At 43.4% G+C, this 22,966-nt stretch overlaps 1 protein-coding gene across 1 annotated transcript in view; it reads right to left on the bottom strand.

Moving 5' to 3' along the window:
- CIP2A (cellular inhibitor of PP2A) overlaps window positions 1-22,966 on the bottom strand; it is a 335,048-nt gene that overhangs the window by 5,645 nt on the left and 306,437 nt on the right. The window contains exons 19-20 of the mRNA XM_053707535.1: window positions 21,528-21,610; window positions 21,118-21,257 (exon numbers count right to left, since the gene is read on the bottom strand). Coding sequence (XP_053563510.1) covers window positions 21,118-21,257; window positions 21,528-21,610 — 223 coding nt within the window. The remainder of the gene's footprint in view (window positions 1-21,117; window positions 21,258-21,527; window positions 21,611-22,966) is intronic.

Below are 22,966 nucleotides of genomic sequence, written 5' to 3'. Positions count from 1 at the left end.
CCTGATTGATCCTGGCTACCAGCCTGGGGATGAGAGGAAACGGCGGGAATACATAAGCTAGTTTGAAGGTCCAAGGTGCTACTAGTGCGTCTACTAGAGTCGCCTTGGGATCCCTGGATCTGGACCCGTAGCAAGGAACCTTGAAGTTCTGCCGAGAGGCCATCAGATCCATGTCTGGAATGCCCCACAGTTGAGTAATTTGGGCAAAGATTTCCGGATGGAGTTCCCACTCCCCCGGATGTAATGTCTGACGACTCAGAAAATCCGCTTCCCAATTTTCCACTCCTGGGATGTGGATTGCAGACAGGTGGCAGGAGTGAGTCTCCGCCCATTGAATGATTTTGGTCACTTCTTCCATCGCCAGGGAACTCCTTGTTCCCCCCTGATGGTTGATGTACGCAACAGTCGTCATGTTGTCTGATTGAAACCGTATGAACTTGGCCTTTGCTAGCTGAGGCCAAGCCTTGAGAGCATTGAATATCGCTCTCAGTTCCAGAATATTTATCGGTAGAAGAGATTCTTCCCGAGACCAAAGACCCTGAGCTTTCAGGGATCCCCAGACCGCGCCCCAGCCCATCAGACTGGCGTCGGTCGTGACAATGACCCACTCTGGTCTGCGGAAGGTCATCCCTTGTGACAGGTTGTCCAGGGACAGCCACCAACGGAGTGAGTCTCTGGTCCTCTGATTTACTTGTATCTTCGGAGACAAGTCTGTATAGTCCCCATTCCACTGACTGAGCATGCACAGTTGTAATGGTCTTAGATGAATGCGCGCAAAAGGAACTATGTCCATTGCCGCTACCATCAAACCTATTACTTCCATGCACTGCGCTATGGAAGGAAGAGGAACGGAATGAAGTGTTTGACAAGAGTTTAGAAGTTTTGTTTTTCTGGCCTCTGTCAGAAAAATCCTCATTTCTAAGGAGTCTATTATTGTTCCCAAGAAGGGAACCCTTGTCGACGGAGATAGAGAACTCTTTTCCACGTTCACTTTCCATCCGTGAGATCTGAGAAAGGCCAGGACTATGTCCGTGTGAGCCTTTGCTTGAGGAAGGGACGACGCTTGAATCAGAATGTCGTCCAAGTAAGGTACTACTGCAATGCCCCTTGGTCTTAGCACCGCTAGAAGGGACCCCAGTACCTTTGTGAAAATCCTTGGAGCAGTGGCTAATCCGAAAGGAAGCGCCACGAACTGGTAATGCTTGTCCAGGAATGCGAACCTTAGGAACCGATGATGTTCCTTGTGGATAGGAATATGTAGATACGCATCCTTTAAATCCACCGTGGTCATGAATTGACCTTCCTGGATGGAAGGAAGAATTGTTCGAATGGTTTCCATTTTGAACGATGGAACCTTGAGAAACTTGTTTAAGATCTTGAGATCTAAGATTGGTCTGAACGTTCCCTCTTTTTTGGGAACTATGAACAGATTGGAGTAGAACCCCATCCCTTGTTCTCCTAATGGAACAGGATGAATCACTCCCATTTTTAACAGGTCTTCTACACAATGTAAGAATGCCTGTGTCTTTATGTGGTCTGAAGACAATTGAGACCTGTGGAACCTCCCCCTTGGGGGAAGCCCCTTGAATTCCAGAAGATAACCTTGGGAGACTATTTCTAGTGCCCAAGGATCCAGAACATCTCTTGCCCAAGCCTGAGCGAAGAGAGAGAGTCTGCCCCCCACCAGATCCGGTCCCGGATCGGGGGCCAACATTTCATGCTGTCTTGGTAGCAGTGGCAGGTTTCTTGGCCTGCTTTCCCTTGTTCCAGCCTTGCATTGGTCTCCAGGCTGGCTTGGCTTGAGAAGTATTACCCTCTTGCTTAGAGGACGTAGCACTTGGGGCTGGTCCGTTTCTACGAAAGGGACGAAAATTAGGTTTATTTTTGGTCTTGAAAGACCTATCCTGAGGAAGGGCGTGGCCCTTACCCCCAGTGATATCAGAGATAATCTCTTTCAAGTCAGGGCCAAACAGCGTTTTCCCCTTGAAAGGAATGTTAAGGAGTTTGTTCTTGGAAGACGCATCCGCTGACCAAGATTTCAACCAAAGCGCTCTACGCGCCACAATGGCAAACCCAGAATTCTTCGCCGCTAACCTAGCCAATTGCAAAGTGGCGTCTAGGGTGAAAGAATTAGCCAATTTGAGAGCACGGATTCTGTCCATAATCTCCTCATAAGGAGGAGAATCACTATCGATCGCCTTTACTAGCTCATCGAACCAGAAACACGCGGCTGTAGTGACAGGGACAATGCATGAAATTGGTTGTAGAAGGTAACCTTGCTGAACAAACATCTTTTTAAGCAAACCTTCTAATTTTTTTATCCATAGGATCTTTGAAAGCACAACTATCTTCTATGGGTATAGTGGTGCGTTTGTTTAAAGTAGAAACCGCTCCCTCGACCTTGGGGACAGTCTGCCATAAGTCCTTTCTAGGGTCGACCATAGGAAACAATTTTTTAAATATGGGGGGAGGGACGAAAGGTATACCGGGCCTTTCCCATTCTTTATTTACAATGTCCGCCACCCGCTTGGGTATAGGAAAAGCTTCTGGGAGCCCCGGGACCTCTAGGAACTTGTCCATTTTACATAGTTTCTCTGGGATGATCAAATTCTCACAATCATCCAGAGTGGATAATACCTCCTTAAGCAGAGCGCGGAGATGTTCCAACTTAAATTTAAATGTAATCACATCGGGTTCAGCTTGTTGAGAAATTTTCCCTGAATCTGAAATTTCTCCCTCAGACAAAACCTCCCTGGCCCCCTCAGACTGGTGTAGGGGCATTTCAGAACCATTATCATCAGCGTCCTCATGCTCTACAGTATCTAAAACAGAGCAGTCGCGCTTACGCTGATAAGTGGGCATTTTGGCTAAAATGTTTTTTTTTTTTTTTTTTAATTTTTAAACAAGCTTTATTGACAAAGAAAATTGAAATAACATACATTCAAGCCGTGCTTGATATTTGGTCATCAGTAATACAAAACAATACCTCTGGACATTAATAAATTTAGCTTAACACATCTTTCACCTACTTTCGGGTGTATCAAAGAGACGGAATGTCCAAGAGTAAAAGAATACAAGGAACAAGCCAGCTGTGAAGTCCAAAGCTTGTGGTTTTTCTTTTTCAAATAAACAAAAATCAGATAATAAAACAACGAAAGAAAAAGAAAAAAGAGAATGAAAAAGCAAAACAAAATGTAACATGTTACGTAACTTGTATGTTTATAATAATACATTATGAGATGAGAGTTGCGATGCAGAGTACTTTGTATATCATGGGTTATGGAGTATACAGTCGTCAAGAAGCTTAAAGCCTATAAGTCCGGGTATCCGTCAGGGCCCAGAATCAGAGAGGGGATATGGAGATGTCAGTTATTCATCAAGTGGACCCAACAACCCCATGAATATAGGTCTCCCAATAGAGGGACATTGCACAGTAAAAGTCAAGTCTGTTAGTTTGGATGTAGTGGTACTTTTCAAGGGATAGTAGGAGTGTAACATTTTGCATCCAGCTTTTTGTGGTCGGGACGGCTCTCTGTTTCCATAGTCTAGGTACTAATTGTTTTGCGCTGCTAAGCATGATATATAATAATTTGGATTTATATTTACATTTGATTCGTGGGGGTTTGTTGAAAAGCAGAATCAGAGGGTCTAAAGGAATCTCGTGTACAAGGGCTTTTTGGATCTCAGTGTGAATGCTTTTCCAAAAGGGTTGGAGAACTGGACAGTCCCACCATATGTGGTATAAAGTGCCTACATGTCCACAGCCTCTCCAGCACAGAGGGTCAGAGAGTCCATGAATTTTGGCCAGCCTACTGGGGTATAAGTACCACCTGCATAATAGTTTCATGTTTGTCTCGGTGATGTTCATTGAGGATGGTGCTTTCCCCATATGTTGAAAGATGGAGTCCCATGTCTCAGAGGGGACACTAAAGCCCAGTTCCGTTTCCCAGGTTCGGGTGTATGATGGAAGATTTCTAGAGTGTATAGATGATAAAATCTTATAAGTCAAGGAAAGGGTTCCCCTCGTTGGCTGTGTGGACCAGCAAAGTGTTTCAAAGGGGTTTAAACTCCTAACTATATTAGCCCTATCTTTATGGTGTGAGATAAAATGGGACAGTTGGAGGTATTCAAACCAATTGTTAAAGTATGGGATATTTCTCTCTGCCAACGTGGACCTGGGTAAGATACTACCCTCCTCTAGCAAGGAGAAGCAGGGTAGCCCTGCTGCTATACTATATGTCCCATTCGCCCATACCTGCAGGCAAGGGGGAAGGGCTTTATTATGGCAAAGGGGGGTTAATGGGGAAGGTACCGTAGACACCCCCTTTATGGATTTAGTAAGGCGATCCCATGTCAGAAAAGTGTCTATTATCAGGGAGGTGGGGGATTTCCACGGGGCTCTGTCTCGTTTGTGTAGCCAGCATTATGTGCCTAAACTTTTTGAGCCAGTTAAGTCATGTTCGAGCCTCACCCATTCTTTGTCTTGCGCGTTTTTGCACCAATCTATAATTCTAGTGAGAAAGGCTGCTTGCTGATAGAACAGAAGGTTAGGAACTCCAAGTCCTCCTCTATTGCGGGGCCTATAAAGTGTGGCCTTTGCAATTCTAGGACGTTGGTGCGCCCACAGGAAGGCATTGACTAATTTTTGCGCTGAGCTGATGTAGTGCTGAGGGAGATAGATAGGGACTGTCTGGAACAAATAGAGGAAGCGCGGAAGAATGCTCATCTTGAAAGCATGTGCTCTACCGAGCCAAGATAAGCATTTATTCTGCCAGCCCTTCAGTTCTGCCTTGACAGACTCAAACAGAGCCTGATGATTCAATTGGAACAGGGAATCCTGTGCGTTCGAGAGTTGAATTCCTAAGTATTTGATGGAGGTGTGCTCCTGTCGGAATAAGTATTGCTCTGAAATCTGGTTGGCCCTGTGGTCTGAAAGCCCTACACTTAAAAATTCCGACTTCAACATGTTAATTTTGAAATTAGATAGGGAACTATATCTCTCTATGACAGGAATTAGGGAGGAAAGTGATTCCAGGGGTGAGGTTAGAGTAAAAAGGACGTCATCTGCGTACATTGTAGTTTTGTACTGAGTGTCACCTATTTGAATCCCTTTTATTCCTGAATTTTTCCTAACATTAGCAGCTAGGACCTCCATAGCCAAAACGAACAGCAGGGGGGAAAGAGGACAGCCCTGTCTTGTACCGTTAAGGATGGGAAAGGGGTCTGATAAAGAATCATTTAGCTTAATCCGGGCTTTAGGAGTATGATATAAGGCAAAAATTTTCCCTATAAGTTTCTCTCCCATTCCAAAACGTGCTAATGTGAGTTTTAAGAATTGCCAATCTAATCTATCAAACGCCTTTTCGGCATCAATGGCTAGAAAGATAGAGGGAATGGAATGAGTTTTTGCATAATCAAGGAGATTGAGGATCTTAATAGTGTTGTCTCTCGCCTCTCGGCGAGGGACAAAGCCCACTTGGTTTAGGTGGATTAGTTGGGGTAGCAATTTGTTGAGTCTTAAGGCGATGAGTTTTGCGTACAATTTGATGTCAACGTTTAGAAGTGAAATAGGGCGAAAATTAGCGGGGGAGTTAGTAGGTTTGCCCGGTTTGGGGATCACTGTAATGTGGGCTTCTAACATTGAGGAAAGAAAAGGGTGCGTCTGGTCGGCAGTGTTAAAGACCGTGCATAGGTGGGGAATCAAGATTGGTGCAAATTTCTTATAATAGGAAGCCGTAAACCCGTCAGGGCCTGGGCTCTTACCTGATGGTAACTGTTTAAGGGCTACGGCAATTTCTGCTGCCGAAAAGGGAGACTCGAGATCAGCTGCCTGCGCTTCTGTTAACTGAGGTAAGGGGGTGTCTAAGAGGTATGCTTTAGTGGTATTATCGTCATTGCTTGAAGCATTTAGTCTCGGTAGGTTATAAAGTTTTGAATAATAAGCTAAGAATTGGGAGAGTATCTCCGGGGTCGTATTGACCGTCTTTTCTGATGGTGATTTAATTTCGGTAACAAAGGTTTTTAGTTTTTTAAGTTTTAAGGAGCGTGCAAGGAACTTTCCTGCTCTGTTACTCTCGAAGTAAAATTTTTGTTTAGTTTTTAGAGCTAGTGTGTTAGCCTCCTGCATTAGCTGTTCTTGTACTGTTTGCCTAGCTTTGTCAAGTTCTTCGAGGGTGCGTGTGTCTGTTGGGTTCAATTTATGTTGGTGTTCCAATTTAGCTAGGAGGTCAGTGGATGATTTGTAAAGCAACCGTGCTTTTTGCCTGATGTACGCTTTATATTTAATGAACTCTCCTCTGATATAGCATTTGTGGGCTTCCCAGACCACAAGGGGGTCTGTCTCTGGTAGTGAGTTTAGTTGAAAATATTCCGGAAGCCTCTTCTCTATTTTGTTTTTAAAATCAGGGTAGTTTAACAAATTATCATCTAATTTCCATATAAAGGAGGGCTGTGGTGCAGAGGGCCATATCAATTGTGTCAGCACAGCAGAGTGGTCAGACCAGACTGTGTGTGAAAGTTTAGAGGTGAGGACATAAGACAAGCCTTTTTGGTTTGTAAGGAGGTAATCGATTCTACTGTATGAACGATGTGGAGAGGAGAAAAAGGTGTAGTCCCTTCTAGTTGGATGTTTAAATCTCCATGTGTCAAAAATTGTCTGTTCGTACATGAGTTTCCATAATTGTTTAAGTGTATTTTTAGATGTGGAAGGCATTGGATTTGTGGTGTCCATATCCGGGTGTATGGGTATATTAAAGTCACCTCCAATGTAGAGTGTTCCTATAGTGTGATCTAAAATCAGTGCAAAATGTTTTTTGAAAAAGGGGAGTTGATTTTTGTTCGGGGCATATAGATTTACTAGAGTGGCTGGTGAGCCAAACAACAGACCAGTCACACACAAAAACCTCCCCTCCGTGTCCGTATATATTTGAATCGGGGTAAAGGAAATGTGCCTGCTTATAAGGATGCTCACTCCATTTCTTTTGTGATCAAAGGAGTTGTGGAAATGTTGTGTATAGTGTCCCCCAAAATATTTTGGTTCCTTAAGTTTTAGGAAGTGCGTTTCCTGTAGGAATAAAATATCACCTCCTTTGCGACGGAGGTCTAACATAGCCATAGAACGCTTCTGTGCTGAATTAAAACCTCTCACGTTCTGGCTTATCAAAGTAATGTTCTTGCTGTTAGAAGTCATGGTTTGTCGGTGCGGGAATGTCTGTCAATTTGTATAGGTGTCTATTCAGTGAAGTCTTGATGACAAGCAGTGTGTGCATACTCCATTTCAGCTGTAACCCAAAGTCTGCATTTCTCATACGTAACATAAACATCAAAAACAGGTAATAACCTAAAAGTGAGCAGTGACATTTACATCTAAACAAAAAATATCTTAGTGAAAATAACGCCATAAAACGTTTATTACTTACGAGGAGGCAGTAGCCAGCTCCACATAAAAGTATATAATAAGGTCTAACAAGTGCCCATGTTTCACATTTACATAACAGTAATAAAGATAAACAGGCTTAATCTGTGACATTATGCATGATAAACGAGCCAAACTGTTTTACTTAATAACAAGAGCTTTTTAGTAATTATAACAGTGAAGGCAGAAGGAAAAAGAAAAACAAAAGGATACTTATCGGCATCCAACAGGGCAGAACTTCGAAAATCAAACAAACAAGGATAACACCAACTGTGCTATTGTTCAGGCAAACTTTACCAGGTCTCTGGTTAGGGGTCACAAGACTCAGCTTACATCTCATCCTCCCAGACTAGGGCTCTGGAGGGAGCATCAAGGAGAGGAACTTGGAGACCTGGTTGTTGGATGAGCTCTTTGCTTATGGGAAACCTTTTGCCAGCCTCCTCGATCTGTCCCAGCTGGTCTTTTCTTTGGGGGTTCTTGAGAGTCCTCCGTTGGTGTTTCAATGGGGGTCTCAATCTCTAGGGCCGAGCAGAAATCCTCAACATCTTTCAGAGATTTACAGTTTAACTTCCTGTTTCCATGTAGGACATATAGGTGAAAAGGAAAGCCCCATCTGTATAGGATCCTCTTTTGTCGTAAAAGTGTGGTCAGTGGAGCCAGTTCCCTTCTTCTTTGTAAAGTCCTTTGTGATAAATCTTGGAAGAATTGTAGAACGACACCTCTAAACTTAACCGGCTGGTTCTTACGGGAGAGGTTCAGGAGCTCCTCTTTTTCTCCGAAGTCTTTGAACTTCATAATGACATCCCTTGGGGGTGCTGTGTCGGGAGGTTTGGGCCTCAGGGCTCTGTGGGCTCTGACCCAAGGGATGTCTGTAGTCGGTGAGGTGTTCTTCAGGTGAGCAAAGAGAGCTGGAAAATAAGTCGGGAAATCTTTCGGGAGTACCGACTCAGGAATACCTCTTATTCTAAGATTTTTCCTGCGGCTGCGATTTTCCAGGTCTTCTATCTTGTCATGTAGATCAGATAGCAGCTCGGTATGATGTTTTGTTACATTCTGAGTCGTATTAATTTCTCCTTGCAAGTGGTCTGTAAATTCCTCTAATGCTTCCACTCTATTGCCCATAGAGTGCAGGTCCTGTTTCAATTCCGCTATTTCTTCGCGTATACATGAGCGGATTATGTCTGCAATGTCCTGCTTAGACGCCAGTGTGGAGAGAATAGTGTTTGGCACAGAGGTGCTTTCCTCAGCGGTCTCCACCATTTTTTGTGGTGTCTTCACCCTTTGTAAAGGTGATCTGGCCATCTCAGAGTTCATAATTGCCTTAGTTCCCGTAGGGGAAAAAAACTGATCTACCACACTGTCCCTCTGACTATTCATTTTCTGTGGCTTGCTGGGCTTTGCTGAACGTTTGGTGTTCATAGTTGAGACTTAGTAGGGGGCACAGCGAGCATACAGTGGACACCCCTGGCGACCCCCTCTGCGAAGGTGGGGCAAAAATAACAGTCCTGGATTAACCCCTATCAGAAACAAAAAGGGATGTGTATTAAATATATGGTCTCTGATCAAAGCTGGGTTATCTCTAGATGTGGGTTTCAAATAAAAACTCAGTCCAGTATTAGTGTGAGCCACAAAGCTCTCCTCAATAGTTATGTGGTTAAGTACAGTAAAGGAGCTATGATTTGTAGCTGCTTAATAACCGGTATGTCCAGTATGTTCTCCTGTATCTGGCTACAAACCAAACAAGAATCCGCTGTTATAGTCCTCTTTATATTGTACTTTATATATTTGTATTTCTTCCCTCCTGCGCTAACTTTGTTAAGTGACCCGATCAGGCCAAGGACTGTTTATTCTCCCCTGCACACGCAGCTTCTGGCTATGTGTGATGCTGTCAAGATGGCGGCCTATTGCGGAGGGGCCTCAGGGACCGGCGGCTCGCGGCCAGAGTAGCACACGCGGGGGAAGATAATGGGGGGTTCCCTTCTGCCTCTCCCAGTTACCTGTGGTCATCCGAGTCCGGTAAGAGTAGGCACCTTTCTCCTTACATAGTTGTGGCTTTCTGCCGTTTGTTGCGTAGCGGCGCTTCTAGAACTGCAGCGTGTGACTTGAAAACTGAGTGAACTGTCAGTCTCTCAGTTGGGATAGCAAACCGCTCTTTAAAAAGTTGATCTTCAGCCTCTCTAAGTGAATATTTATCGGCTCCTTGTAGATAAGTGTGTATGGTGGCAAAATTGTGACTTTATAGGGCCATATTGTCGGAGCTGGCTACCGGAGCTATGGAGTTAAGCAGCCATCTTAGCTGCGGCCAGCTCCGCCTCCTGGCTAAAATGTTTTTGATAGAATTATCCATTACAGCCGTTAATTGTTGCATAGTAAGGAGTATTGGCGCGCTAGATGTACTAGGGGCCTCCTGAGTGGGCAAGACTCGTGTAGACGAAGGAGGGAATGATGCAGTACCATGCTTACTCCCCTCACTTGAGGAATCATCTTGGGCATCATTTTCAGTGTCACATAAATCACATTTATTTAAATGAGAAGGAACCTTGGCTTCCCCACATTCAGAACACAGTCTATCTGGTAGTTCAGACATGTTAAACAGGCATAAACTTGATAACAAAGTACAAAAAACGTTTTAAAATAAAACCGTTACTGTCACTTTAAATTTTAAACTGAACACACTTTATTACTGCAATTGCGAAAAAGTATGAAGGAATTGTTCAAAATTCACCAAAATTTCACCACAGTGTCTTAAAGCCTTAAAAGTATTGCACACCAAATTTGGAAGCTTTAACCCTTAAAATAACGGAACCGGAGCCGTTTTTAACTTTAACCCCTTTACAGTCCCTGGTATCTGCTTTGCTGAGACCCAACCAAGCCCAAAGGGGAATACGATACCAAATGACGCCTTCAGAAAGTCTTTTCTATGTATCAGAGCTCCTCACACATGCGACTGCATGTCATGCTGCTCAAAAACAAGTGCTCAATACCGGCGCGAAAATGAGGCTCTGCCTATGATTAGGGAAAGCCCCTAGAGAATAAGGTGTCTAAAACAGTGCCTGCCGATATTATTTAACAAAAATACCCAGATTAAATGATTCCTCAAGGCTAAATATAGGTAATATATGAATCGATTTAGCCCAGAAAATGTCCACAGTCTTAATAAGCCCTTGTGAAGCCCTTATTTACTGTCTGAATAAAAATGGCTTACCGGATCCCATAGGGAAAATGACAGCTTCCAACATTACATCGTCTTGTTAGAATGTGTCATACCTCAAGCAGCAAAAGACTGCTCACTGTTCCCCCAACTGAAGTTAATTCCTCTCAACAGTCCTGTGTGGAACAGCCATGGATTTTAGTAACGGTTGCTAAAATCATTTTCCTCATACAAACAGAAATCTTCATCTCTTTTCTGTTTCAGAGTAAATAGTACATACCAGCACTATTTTAAAATAACAAACTCTTGATTGAATAATAAAAACTACAGTTAAACACTAAAAAACTCTAAGCCATCTCCGTGGAGATGTTGCCTGTACAACGGCAAAGAGAATGACTAGGGTAGGCGGAGCCTAGGAGGGATCATGTGACCAGCTTTGCTGGGCTCTTTGCCATTTCCTGTTGGGGAAGAGAATATCCCACAAGTAAGGATGACGCCGTGGACCGGACACACCTATGTTGGAGAAATTGTTCACTTTTTCACAAATTTTTTCACAAACTTTCAGTTTCTCACTGAAATTATTTACATACTGCTTGTGCAATTATGGCATAAATGGTTGTAAATTCTTCTCTGGGATCCCCTTTGTTCAGAAATAGCAGACATATATGGCTTTGGCATTGCTTTTTGGTAATTAGAAGGCCGCTAAATGCCACTGCGCACCACACGTGTATTATGCCCAGCAGTGAAGGGGTTAATTAGGGAGCATGTAAGGAGCTTTTTGGGGTAATTTTAGCTTTAGTGTAGTGTAGTAGACAACCCCAAGTATTGATCTAGGCCCATTTTGGTATATTTCATGCCACCATTTCACCGCCAAATGCGATCAAATTAAAAAAAACGTAAAATTTTTCACAATTTTAGGTTTCTCACTGAAATAATTTACAAACAGCTTGTGCAATTATGGCACAAATGGTTGTAAATGCTTCTCTGGGATCCCCTTTGTTCAGAAATAGCAGACATATATGACTTTGGAGTTGCTTTTTGGTAATTAGAATGCTGCTAAATGGCGCTGCGCATCACACGTGTATTATGGCTAGCAGTGAAGGGGTTAATTAGGTAGCTTGTAGGGAGCTTGCAGGGTTAATTTTAGCTTTAGTGTAAAGATCAGCCTCCCACCTGAAACATCAGACCCCCTGATCCCTCCCAAACATCTCTCTTCCCTCCCCTACCCCACAAATGTCCCCGCCATCTTAAGTACTGGCAGAAACTCTGCCAGTACTAAAATAAAAGGTATATTTGGGCTTTTTTGTGCATTTTTTGTTAGCATATTTACATATGCTTCTGTGTAGGGATCCCCCTTAGCCCCCAACCTCACTGATCCCCCACTAAACAGCTCTCTAACCCTCCCCCTCTGACTTAATGTGCGCCATCTTGGGTACTGGCAGCTGTCTGCCAGTACCCAGTTTAGTGAAAAAAAATGCTTTTTTTTAAATAAAATATGTCCCTTTTCTGTAGTGTAGCTTCCCCCCCCCCCAAGACCAACCCCCCACCCCTTCCAGATCCCTTAGATGGTTTTGAAAAAAAGTTTATTTAATTTTTTTTTTACTTTTACTTTTTTACTTTTCTGTAGTGTAGCGGTTCCCACCCGCTCCCGCCCCGTGCACGCGCCCGCCCGCGCGCGCCCCCGACGGTCCCGATCCCGATCCCGCCCCCCGTGACGTCACGCGCAACACCGATGGCTGCCCACCCGCCTCCCAATTCGGCTCCCACCCACCAACGATACCGGCCATCGATGTCCGGTGCAGAGAGGGCCACAGAGTGGCTCTCTCTGCATCGGATGGCCATGTATGGTTATTGCAGGATGCCTCCATATCGAGGCATCACTGCAATAACCGGAAAGCAGCTGGAAGCGAGCAGGATCGCTTCCAGCTGCTTTCCACACCGAGGACGTGCAGGGTACGTCCTCAGGCGTTAACTGCCTTTTTTTTGAGGACGTACCCTGCACGTCCTCGGTCATTAAGGGGTTAAGAGAAAAAAAGCATACACGTTTTGCAAAACTGCTTTAAAATAATCAAATCGTTTCAATTTTTTGTATAAGAAGTATTTAAATTATGCAGCTAAGTTTGCCCCACAAGGAAAGGAACACTTAACCCTTACTGTAAAAACCGGATAATTAATAAAGGTTTAAATCCGGAAAAAACACCCCCTGCACCTCGCCACAGCCCTGCTGTGGTGCCTACCTGCCCTCAGGGATCTGGAAAACAGGGTTAAAGCTTCGATTTGGCCCAATACTCTCACAAGGGCCCACCGGAGTTGGAACTTGCTGCTTGCCTTGCAAATACAACTGCGCAACTGAGGCGCGAAAATAGGCCCCGCCCATCTCACTCAATGTCTCTCAGCCCAAATAAACCGCACCAGAGCGTTCTCAAACTAGCCATGTGGGTTCTTAAACCCAAAAAGAAGCGAAGTGTACCCTCCACTATAGCATCAAAAACGTTCCTGCCAAAAACTTTATCAGCACTCCCAGTTCAATAAACGTTTGCCCACAAACATTCAAACTCAGTGTCAACCATTTTTTCTTAGCCCCTATCTGCAAGCTTAGTAATACCCCTCATCTCTTAGGATTACTGCTTACCCTTACCCTCATGGGGATACTGTCAGCCAATTCTGAAATACCACAGTCTCTCCAGAAAAAAAAATGACTGAACATACCTCACTGCTATATGGCATGAAAAACGTTCCTCACACTGAAGTTTCTTAAGTACTCCTCAGCCATTCTGTGGGAACTTCTCTGGATCTTAGTGACAAATGGTAAGATCATCAGCCTCCAGGCAGAAGTCTTCATCCATCTGCTGCCTGAGAGAAAATAGTACACACCGGTACCATTTAAAATAAAAAACTCTTGCTTGAAGAAAATAAAAACTAACATTTTATCACCTCTTTAACTTTACCGTTCCTAGTACTTAGAGTAGGCAAAAAGAATGACAGGGGGTGGAGTTAAGGGAGGAGCTATATAGACAGCTCTGCTGTGGTGCTCTTTGCCACTTCCTGTTAGCAGGAGGATAATATCCCACAAGTAAAGGATGAATCCGTGGACTCGTCGTATCTTATAGAAGGAATGTTGATCGGGAGGAGGGATTCCTCTTGAGTCCACAGGCCCTGTGCCTTCCTGGCACCTCAAACAGCTCCCCATCCTGATAGACTTGCGTCCGTAGTGACAATCTCCCAGGATGGTCTCAAGAAGGATGTCCCTTGGGACAGGTGATCTGGACAGAGCCACAAAGAGACCTATTCTATTGACTGGTTGTCCAGAGAAATCTGTTGAGACAGATCCGAATGATCACCGTTCCACTGTCTCAGCATGCACAGCTGATGTGGTCCGAGATGTAATTTGGCAAAATAAATTATGTCCATGCTCGACACCATGAGACCAATCATCTCCATACACCGAGCCACAGAGGGCCTTAAGGAGGTCTGGAGGGCAAGACAAGTGGAAGTTAGCTTGTAACGTCTCTGGTCTGTAAGGAATATCCTCATGAATATGGAGTCTATTATAGTACCCAGGAATTCCAACATGGTACCGGGAATAAGAGAACTCTTTTCTAAGTTTATCTTCCATTCATGAGATCGAAGAAGAAATAGAAGAGCTTTTGAATGGTCTTCTGCCAGACGATAGGATGGTGCTTAAACTAGAATATCGTCCAAGTATGGCGCTACTGCTATACCTCTGGTTCTGGCCACTGCAAGCAGAGCCCCTAGAACCTTCGTAAAAACTCTTGAAGCAGTAGCTAGACCAAACGGAAGTGCAATATACTGGAAGTGCTGGTTCAGGAACGCAAACCTTAGGAACTTGAAGTATTCCTTGTGTATTGGAACGTGAAGGTAAGCATCTTTCAGATCTATCGTGGTCATGAACTGTCCTTCCCTAAACTAAAGGAAGGATGGACCTTATTGCCTCCATCTTGAACGAGGGGACAGCTAGGAATTTGTTTATGCACTAATCGGGCGGAAAGTTCCCTCCTTCTTTGGGACCACAAAAAGGTTTGAGTAGTATCCCAGACGTCTTTCTGCAAGAGGTACCGGTAAAATGACTCCCATGGAGGAGAGATCCCTCACACAACCCAGAAAGGCTTCTCTCTTTTCTGGCCTGGAAGACAGAGGAATCTTTCCGTGGGTGGATGAGACTTGAAACCTATCCTGTATCCCTGAGCTATAACCTCCAGGACCCACGGGTCTTGCACGTCCCAAAACCAAGCGTCCGAAAAGAGCGACAGTCTGCACCCTACAAGATCCAGAGCCGGATCGGGGGTCGCCCCTTCATGCCGGCTTTGTCTCGACGGGCTTCTTGTTTTGCTTGGATTTATTCCAGGATTTATCTGGCTTCCAAGTCCCCTTGGATTGCTCGAGCTTTGCGGAGGGCTGCTGACGTTGGGATTTATCCGAACAAAAGGAACGAAAATTAGGACCTTGTCCCTTAGGTTTGTTCTTCCTATCCTGCGGCAAAAATGCACCTTATCCTCCAGTAACCGTGGAGATAATTGAGTCCAGGCCTGGAGCAAATGGAATCTTTCCCTTAAATGGGAGGGAAAGAATTCTTGACTTCGAAGTCATGACTGCAGACCAGGACTTCAGCCACAGTGCCCTACGGTCTTGAACAGAAAAAAACCTGAAGCCTTAGCATTCAGGCAAATAATTTGCCTATTTGCATCACAAATAAAAGAATTAGCCACCCTTAAAGGGACACTCAATCAAAATTAAACTTTCATTATTCAGATAGAGCATGCCATTTTAAACAACTTTCCAATTTACTTCCATTAACAAAATGTGCACATTCTATTTATATTTAAACTTTTTGAGTCACCAGCTCCTACTGAGCATGTGCAAGAATAAGTGTGTATGCATTTGCGAATGGCTGATGGCTGTCACATGGTACGTGTATGCATTTGTGAATGGCTGATGGCTGTCACATGGTACAGGGGGAGTGGAAAAAACTGAATTTATGCTTACCTGATAAATTACTTTCTCCAACGGTGTGTCCGGTCCACGGCGTCATCCATAACTTGTGGGAATATTCTCTTCCCCAACAGGAAATGGCAAAGAGCACAGCAAAAGCTGTCCATATAGTCCCTCCTAGGCTCCGCCCACCCCAGTCATTCGACCGACGGACAGGAGAAAAACAGGAGAAACCATAAGGTGCCGTGGTGACTGTAGTTAAAGAAAGAAATTCATCAAACCTGATTAAAAAACCAGGGCGGGCCGTGGACCGGACACACCGTTGGAGAAAGTAATTTATCAGGTAAGCATAAATTCTGTTTTCTCCAACATTGGTGTGTCCGGTCCACGGCGTCATCCATAACTTGTGGGAACCAATACCAAAGCTTTAGGACACGGATGAAGGGAGGGAGCCAATCAGGTTACCTAAACAGAAGGCACCACGGCTTGCAAAACCTCTCTCCCAAAAATAGCCTCCGAAGAAGCAAAAGTATCAAATTTGTAGAATATGGCAAAAGTGTGCAGGGAAGACCAAGTCGCTGCCTTACATATCTGATCAACAGAAGCCTCGTTCTTGAAGGCCCATGTGGAAGCCACAGCCCTAGTAGAGTGAGCTGTGATGCGTTCGGGAGGCTGCCGTCCGGCAGTCTCGTAAGCCAATCGGATGATGCTTTTCAGCCAAAAGGAAAGAGGTAGCAGTAGCTTTTTGACCTCTCCTCTTGCCAGAATAAACGACAAACAGAGAAGACGTTTGTCTGAAATCCTTTGTTGCTTCTAAATAGAACTTTAAAGCACGAACTACATCTAAATTGTGTAACAAACGTTCCTTCTTTGAAACTGGATTCGGACACAAAGAAGGCACAACTATTTCCTGGTTAATATTCTTGTTGGAAACAACCTTTGGAAGGAAACCAGGTTTAGTACGCAAAACAACCTTATCTGAATGGAACACCAGATAGGGCGGATTACACTGCAGAGCAGATAACTCAGAAACTCTTCTAGCAGAAGAAATAGCAACCTAAAACAGAACTTTCCAAGATAACATCTTGATATCTATGGAGTTTAGAGGTTCAAACGGAACCCCTTGAAGAACTGAAAGAACTAAATTCAGACTCCAGGGAGGAGTCAAAGGTCTGTAAACAGGCTTGATCCTGACCAAAGCCTGAACAAAAGCTTGAACATCTGGCACAGCTGCCAGTCGTTTGTGTAACAAGACAGATAAAGCAGAAAACTGTCCTTTTAGAGAACTCGCTGATAATCCCTTATCCAAACCTTCTTGGAGAAAGGAAAGGATCCTAGGAATTTTGATCTTACTCCATGAGAATCCCTTGGATTCACACCAACAGATATATCTTTTCCATATTTTATGGTAAATCTTTCTAGTTACAGGTTTTCTGGCTTGTACCAGAGTATCTATCACAGAATCCGAAAACCCGCGCTTAGATAAAATCAAGCGTTCAATTTCCAAGCCGTCAGCTGGAGGGAAACTAGATTTGGATGTTCGAATGGACCCTGTACTAGAAGATCCTGTCTCAAAGGTAGCTTCCATGGTGGAGCCGATGACATATTCACCAGGTCTGAATACCAAGTCCTGCGTGGCCACGCAGGAGCTATCAAGATCACCAAGGCCCTCTCCTGTTTGATCCTGGCTACCAGCCTGGGAATGAGAGGAAACGGTGGAAACACATAAGCTAGGTTGAAGGCCCAAGGCGCTACTAATGCATCCACTAGAGTCGCCTTGGGATCCCTGGATCTGGACCCGTAGCAAGGAACCTTGAAGTTCTGACGAGACGCCATCAGATCCATGTCTGGAATGCCCCATAATTGGGTCAACTGGGCAAATATCTCCGGGTGGAGTTCCCACTCCCCCGGATGGAATGTCTGACGACTCAGATAATCCGCCTCCCAGTTTTCCACTCCTGGGATGTGGATCGCAGATAGGTGGCAGGAGTGATCCTCCGCCCATTTTATGATTTTGGTCACTTCTCTCATCGCCAGGGAACTCCTTGTTCCCCCCTGATGGTTGATTTAAGCAACAGTCATGTTGTCTGATTGGAATCTTATGAATCTGGCCTTTGCTAGTCGAGGCCAAGCCCTGAGAGTATTGAATATCGCTCTCAGTTCCAGAATGTTTATCGGGAGAAGAGACTCTTCCCAAGACCATAGACCCTGAGCTTTCAGGGAGTCCCAGACCGCGCCCCAGCCCACTAGACTGGCGTCGGTCGTGACGATGACCCACTCTGGTCTGCGGAAGCTCAATCCCTGGGACAGGTGATCCTGGGTTAGCCACCAACGGAGTGAGTCTCTGGTCTTCTGATCTACTTGAATCACTGGAGACAAGTCTGTATAGTCCCCATTCCACTGTTTCAGCATGCACAGTTGTAATGGTCTTAGATGAATTCGCGCAAAAGGAACTATGTCCATTGCTGCAACCATCAACCCTACTACTTCCATGCACTGAGCTGAGTGAATAACTTGACAAGCGTTTAGAAGTTTTGACTTTCTGACAGCTGTCAGGAAAATCTTCATTTCTAAAGAATCTATTATTGTCCCCAAGAAAGGAACTCTTGTCGACAGAGACAGGGAACTTTTTTCTATGTTCACCTTCCACCCGTGAGATCTGAGAAAGGCCAGAACGATGTCTGTGTGAGCCTTTGCCTTTGAAAGAGACGACGCTTGTATCAAAATGTCGTCCAAGTAAGGTGCCACTGCAATGCCCCTTGGTCTTAGAACCGCTAGAAGGGACCCGAGTACCTTTGTGAAAATCCTTGGAGCAGTGGCTAGCCCGAATGGGAGAGCCACAAACTGGTAATGTTTGTCCAGAAAGGCGAACCGTAGGAACTGGTGATGATCTTTGTGGATAGGAATATGTAGATACGCATCCTTTAGGTCCACGGTAGTCATAAATTGACCCTCCTGGATTGTAGGTAAAATCGTTCGAATAGTTTCCATTTTGAACGATGGCACTCTGAGAAATTTGTTTAGAATCTTTAAATCCAGAATTGGTCTGAAAGTTCCCTCTTTTTTGGGAACTACAAACAGATTTGAGTAAAACCCCAGTCCTTGTTCCACAGTTGGAACTGGGTGTATCACTCCCATTTTTAACAGGTCTTCTACACAATGTAAGAATGCCTGTCTCTTTATTTGGTTTGAAGATAAGTGAGACATGTGGAACCTTCCCCTTGGAGGTAGTTCCTTGAATTCCAGAAGATAACCCTGAGAAACTATTTCTAGTGCCCAGGGATCCTGAACATCTCTTGCCCAAGCCTGAGCGAAGAGAGAGAGTCTGCCCCCTACTAGATCCGGTCCCGGATCGGGGGCTACTCCTTCATGCTGTTTTGGTAGCAGCAGCAGGCTTCTTGGCCTGCTTACCCTTGTTCCAGCCTTGCATCGGTTTCCAAGCTGGTTTGGTTTGCAAAGCATTACCCTATTGTCTAGAGGCTGCAGAGTTGGGAGGCCGGTCCGTTCCTGAAATAGACTTATTCTTGGCCTTGAAAGGCCTATCTTGTGGGAGGGCATGGCCCTTACCCCCAGTGATGTCTGAGATAATCTCTTTCAATTCTGGCCCAAAAAGGGTTTTACCCTTGAAAGGGATATTAAGCAATTTTGTCTTGGAAGATACATCCGCTGACCAAGACTTTAGCCAGAGCGCTCTGCGCGCCACAATTGCAAACCCTGAATTTTTCGCCGCTAATCTAGCTAGCTGCAAAGCGGCATCTAAAATAAAGGAATTAGCTAACTTAAGTGCGTGAATTCTGTCCATAACCTCCTCATACGGAGTCTCTCTACTGAGCGACTTTTCTAGTTCCTCGAACCAGAACCACGCTGCTGTAGTGACAGGAATAATGCACGAAATAGGTTGCAGGAGGTAACCTTGCTGTACAAAAATCTTTTTAAGCAAACCCTCCAATTTTTTATCCATAGGATCTTTGAAAGCACAATTATCCCCGATAGGAATAGTAGTGCGCTTAGCTAGTGTAGAAACTGCCCCCTCGATCTTAGGGACTGTCTGCCATAAGTCCTTTCTGGGGTCGACCATAGGAAATAATTTCTTAAATATAGGAGGGGGGACAAAATAAAAAACTACAACTAAACACCACATACTCTTCACCATCTCCGTGGAGATGCTGCTTGTTCAGCGGCAAAGAGAATGACTGGGGTGGGCGGAGCCTAGGAGGGACTATATGGACAGCTTTTGCTGTGCTCTTTGCCATTTCCTGTTGGGGAAGAGAATATTCCCACAAGTTATGGATGACGCCGTGGACCAGACACACCAATGTTGGAGAAAGACATAACTTTTAAAATTGTCATAAAAAAAATCTACTACTTATTTTAAGTTCAGACTAAATGCTATTGCATTGTCTTGTTATCTTGCATTTGTTGATTATGCAAATCTACTGTGTTGTCTGGTCCTTTAAGGCCTTAATTCATTCTTGGATCATGTTGAGGGGACCCTCCACCTCGATCAACTCAGATAAGGAGTCGCACCAGTAGGTAGCCGCTCCAGCAAAAGCCACTACCAGTTAAAACAAATATCCCGTATGTTGAAACATTTGAAACATCTTTCTTAACAGAATTTCTATTTTCCTATTCATAGGCTCTTTAAAACGACAAACTATCCTCAAGCAGGATAGTAGTGCGTTTAGCAAGTGTGAATATAGCACCATCCACCTTGGGGAAGGAACCCCACAACTCCAATTGAGAGTCCGGAACTGGGAACAATTTTTTAAATGAAGAAGGCGGCGAAAATGAAGAACCAATTCTTTCCCATTCATTCTTAATAATGTTCGCCATCTTTATGGAAACTGGGAAAGTCTGTGGTACAACCCTGTCCTCGTAGAGCTTATTTAATTTAGGAATCAAAGGTTCCTCATGCAACTTAGGCTCTGGAACCTCTAAAGTAGCCAAAACTTCCTATAACAGAAAGCGTAAAATGTTCAATCCTCAATCTAAAGTCTGGTTCCTCTGCAGCTGGAGGCAGCAGATTCCGACCCAGAAAGAACACCCTCTGAATTATCAGAGGCGTCTTCATCATCGGATAATCTTGAATCAGATAAATCCAATAAGCTAGTAGATAACCCCTGGGAAGGATAGCAATACAAGACTACTTAAAACTCCAGTCCCAGTCCATTTAAAACGTCAAAAAAACTGCATACAAAATAAATATATTTATTTTGTATGCTGTTTTTTTGAGGTTTTAAATGGAACAATAAAGTGTAATTAATTTTACATCTTTTATCGGGACTTTGCTTTATTTACTTGTACTCCGTATCTTCTGACACTTCTCTGCCAACCTCCTGTGACGAAAGGCAAAGAATGTCTGGTATATGAGGTAAGTAGGGGGAGTATTTAAGCCTTTGGCTGGGGTGTCTTTGCCTCCTCCTGGTGGCCAGGTTCAGTATTTCCCAACAGTAAGGAATGATGCCGTGGACTCTCCTCATATTAAGAAGGAAATATAAATAATTATGCTTTACCAAAGCTAAAATACTTTTCAAGTTTCATTTATAAACAGTTGCAACTACCTTAATTTAAATAATACTGGATATTTTAAATAGTTCCTTACCCTGATGCTCAGTTCCTTCCTTGCTTGTTCCGTTTTGCTTAATTCTTTGCGAAGAATATCAATAGTTTCTTCCATATCCTCTTTTTCTTTTTGTTTTGTTTTCAGCTTTTCTTCTAGCCCTTTAACTTTCTGTTGTAAATCTATTAAAGTGAAGTAATGGGATAAACCCCCCCCCCAAAAAAAAACCCAGTATTAGTTACGTATAACAGATTCTATAAGAGAGCAGTATTATAATAAACACAAATTATTTAGTACATTTTACGGATAATAAAATTGGGGTTGAAAAGGTTGTTCCTTCCTTTAGATGTCAGGGGTAAATATTAAAAAATAAGATACATTTATCAGTGTAAAGAGTACATACTAGAATTAATTTAGCTTGAAGTCAGATACAGAAATAAGACATTGCTTACTCTGTATTTTATTGTCCCTATCTTGCAGTTGCTTTGCCAGTTCTTTTCTCTGGTTTTCAGTTTCTTCTAGCTGAGCCGCCGTTCTGAAAAGGATTAAGTGAAAATATTTTTTGTTTACAGTATTTATTCAGTGCAGTAGCTTAGACTTATACTGACTTAAAGGGACCTAAAACCCAAAATAATTCTGGATTCAGATAGCGCATACAATTTTAAAACAACTTTCCAATTTACTTTTTAAACTATTATTACAATTCTTTGTTTTCTTGTTATCCTTTGTTAAACAACAGGAAGGTAAATTCAGCAGTGTGCATGTGTCTGCAGTAATATATGGCAGCAACAATGTTATATATTAGCAGGAGCACTAGATGGCAGCACTATTTCTCCAGACATGTGCACACTACCTATCTAGAACTCTCTTCAACAAAGGAACAAAGTAAATTTTGTGTTTCATGTCACTAACTTTCATCACTGATTATAACTTCTACAACAACCATTTCACATAAAAACCATGAGGTCAGATTTGGATGAAAAACTTCTCAAATCCAAGCTCACAAACACCTGTATAGGATGCATGACTAATCCATATTTAAATGGTTAACAATGTGAATGCATGGAAGAGGAATGTGGAACAAAGCTACATTTTCCTAACCTGTGTGTTTAAAATAATTTTGTATAACATTATAGAAAACAAATAAAGCATAAGCAATAAAGGGAAGTGTATCTAAGTAAATATCAATGAACATCTCACAATATCAATGGTTTTGCATTACCATACAAAATAATCTGTGAGCATCTACCTGTAACAGATACTGCCATGTAACCCATTTATAATGTTAAAAGCTAAAGATGTGGAGTATTTTCACCTTTTTGCAAATGTGATTCAAGTCCATGTTGAGAGGAAGCTTCTGTGTGTGAGGATTCAATAAATATGTTTGGGTTTGTGTTCATTATAGAGTAATATTATCCCTGCAAGCTATTGTAGGATGATACGGATATTCACTTCAGGATTGCAAACTGAAGTGCATTCTAATTAAAACAAGAAAATAAAGACAATAAAAACAAAATTTATGCTTACCTGATAAATTTCTCTCTTTTGCGATGTACCAAGTCCACGGTTTCATCCTTACTTGTGGGATATTATCCTTTCCAACAGGAAGTGGCAAAGAGAGCACCCACAGCAGAGCTGTCTATATAGCTCCCCCCTTAACTCCACCCCCAGTCATTCGACCGAAGGCTTAGGACGAAAAAGGAGAAACTATAAGGTGCAGAGGTGACTGAAGTTTTCAATAAAAAATACTATCTGTCTTGAATAGACAGGGCGGGCCGTGGACTCGGTACATCGCAAAAGAAAGAAATTTATCAGGTAAACATAAATTTTGTTTTCTTTTGCAAGATGTACCGAGTCCACGGTTTCATCCTTACTTGTGGTATACCAATAC

Source organism: Bombina bombina, chromosome 3, assembly GCF_027579735.1.
Source record: "Bombina bombina isolate aBomBom1 chromosome 3, aBomBom1.pri, whole genome shotgun sequence".
Lineage (NCBI taxonomy): Eukaryota > Metazoa > Chordata > Amphibia > Anura > Bombinatoridae > Bombina > Bombina bombina.
The sequence above is the reverse complement of the archived record's forward strand: the minus strand, read 5'-3'. Positions and strand labels throughout refer to the sequence as shown.